Source organism: Lichtheimia ornata (genome assembly GCF_029851405.1).
Source record: "Lichtheimia ornata isolate CBS 291.66 chromosome Unknown scaffold00521, whole genome shotgun sequence".
In the NCBI taxonomy this organism is placed as follows: domain Eukaryota; kingdom Fungi; phylum Mucoromycota; class Mucoromycetes; order Mucorales; family Lichtheimiaceae; genus Lichtheimia; species Lichtheimia ornata.
In genome coordinates, this window is record NW_026695819.1 from 1 (window position 1) to 869 (window position 869).

General features: G+C 42.1%; 1 protein-coding gene across 1 annotated transcript; it reads left to right on the forward strand.

Annotated features, from left to right (window-relative positions):
- Nucleotides 1-390: 390 nt before the first annotated feature.
- On the forward strand, nt 391-869 carry O0I10_013336 (uncharacterized protein; the record flags this gene model as incomplete). Its single annotated transcript, XM_058493110.1, has 1 exon — nt 391-869. A coding segment is annotated over one exon (479 nt), but the record flags the coding sequence as incomplete, so codon positions are not given.

The following is an 869-nucleotide window of genomic DNA, read 5'->3' on the forward strand; positions in this document are numbered from 1 at the left end:
GCCCGCCAATCAAAATTATTCCTCCACCCGCCATCTTTATTTCACTCTGTGATATTATGGATATTGAATAATAAAAGGATGAATGTTTTCCCTTAAGGAATACATGAGAATGACCTAGAAGTGACTGAAACCGATTAAGTAACTAAAGGAACCACCTCGAATCCAGTGAAACATCCGACTAGCGTAGCTGTCATATAACCATTGGTTCTTGTCATGGATCCTTCTTGAAGATTAGTCATACCAAAGATCTCGTAAAACTATAAATAAGGATAGAGCGATAAGAATAAAGAAGAACGATCTTTCAGTCTCAACGTACTTTTCATTGTTATCCATTTTCTATTACCAAACATCACATTTTTTACGTTGAATTCTGCATCTCTATCCACCAACATGTCTTCCAACGACCAAACCAAGACCCAAGACGTTACCATGACCGAGGCCCAACAACCTCAAGAACAACAACAACAAGACAAGAGCAAGCAAGAGCTCGTAAAGATCATCAAGCACTACAAGGATAAGCTTGACAAGCTGGTTTCCCAATTCAGTGAAGTCATGGAGACCGCAAGTACCGAGCAAATTCAGTTGCGTCAAGCTGACATTGCCAAGGCCCAAAAGGCTCTCGATAGCTTCCGCTATACCTATGAGCGGGAATACGGTGAAAAACCGAAACCTGCTAAGAAGGAGAAGGAAGCTAAAAAGGCTAAGGAAGGTGGCAATACCACTACCAAAGGCTCTGATAGGATGTCCGCTAAGGAAGTGTCATTGTTCCAGATTGCTGGTTTCTCTGTGTTCGATAGCAGCACGGAGGTATACCCAACTGCGGAGCACTTTTTGAACCGCTTCGAAAAGATCTTGAATGCCAATACCAT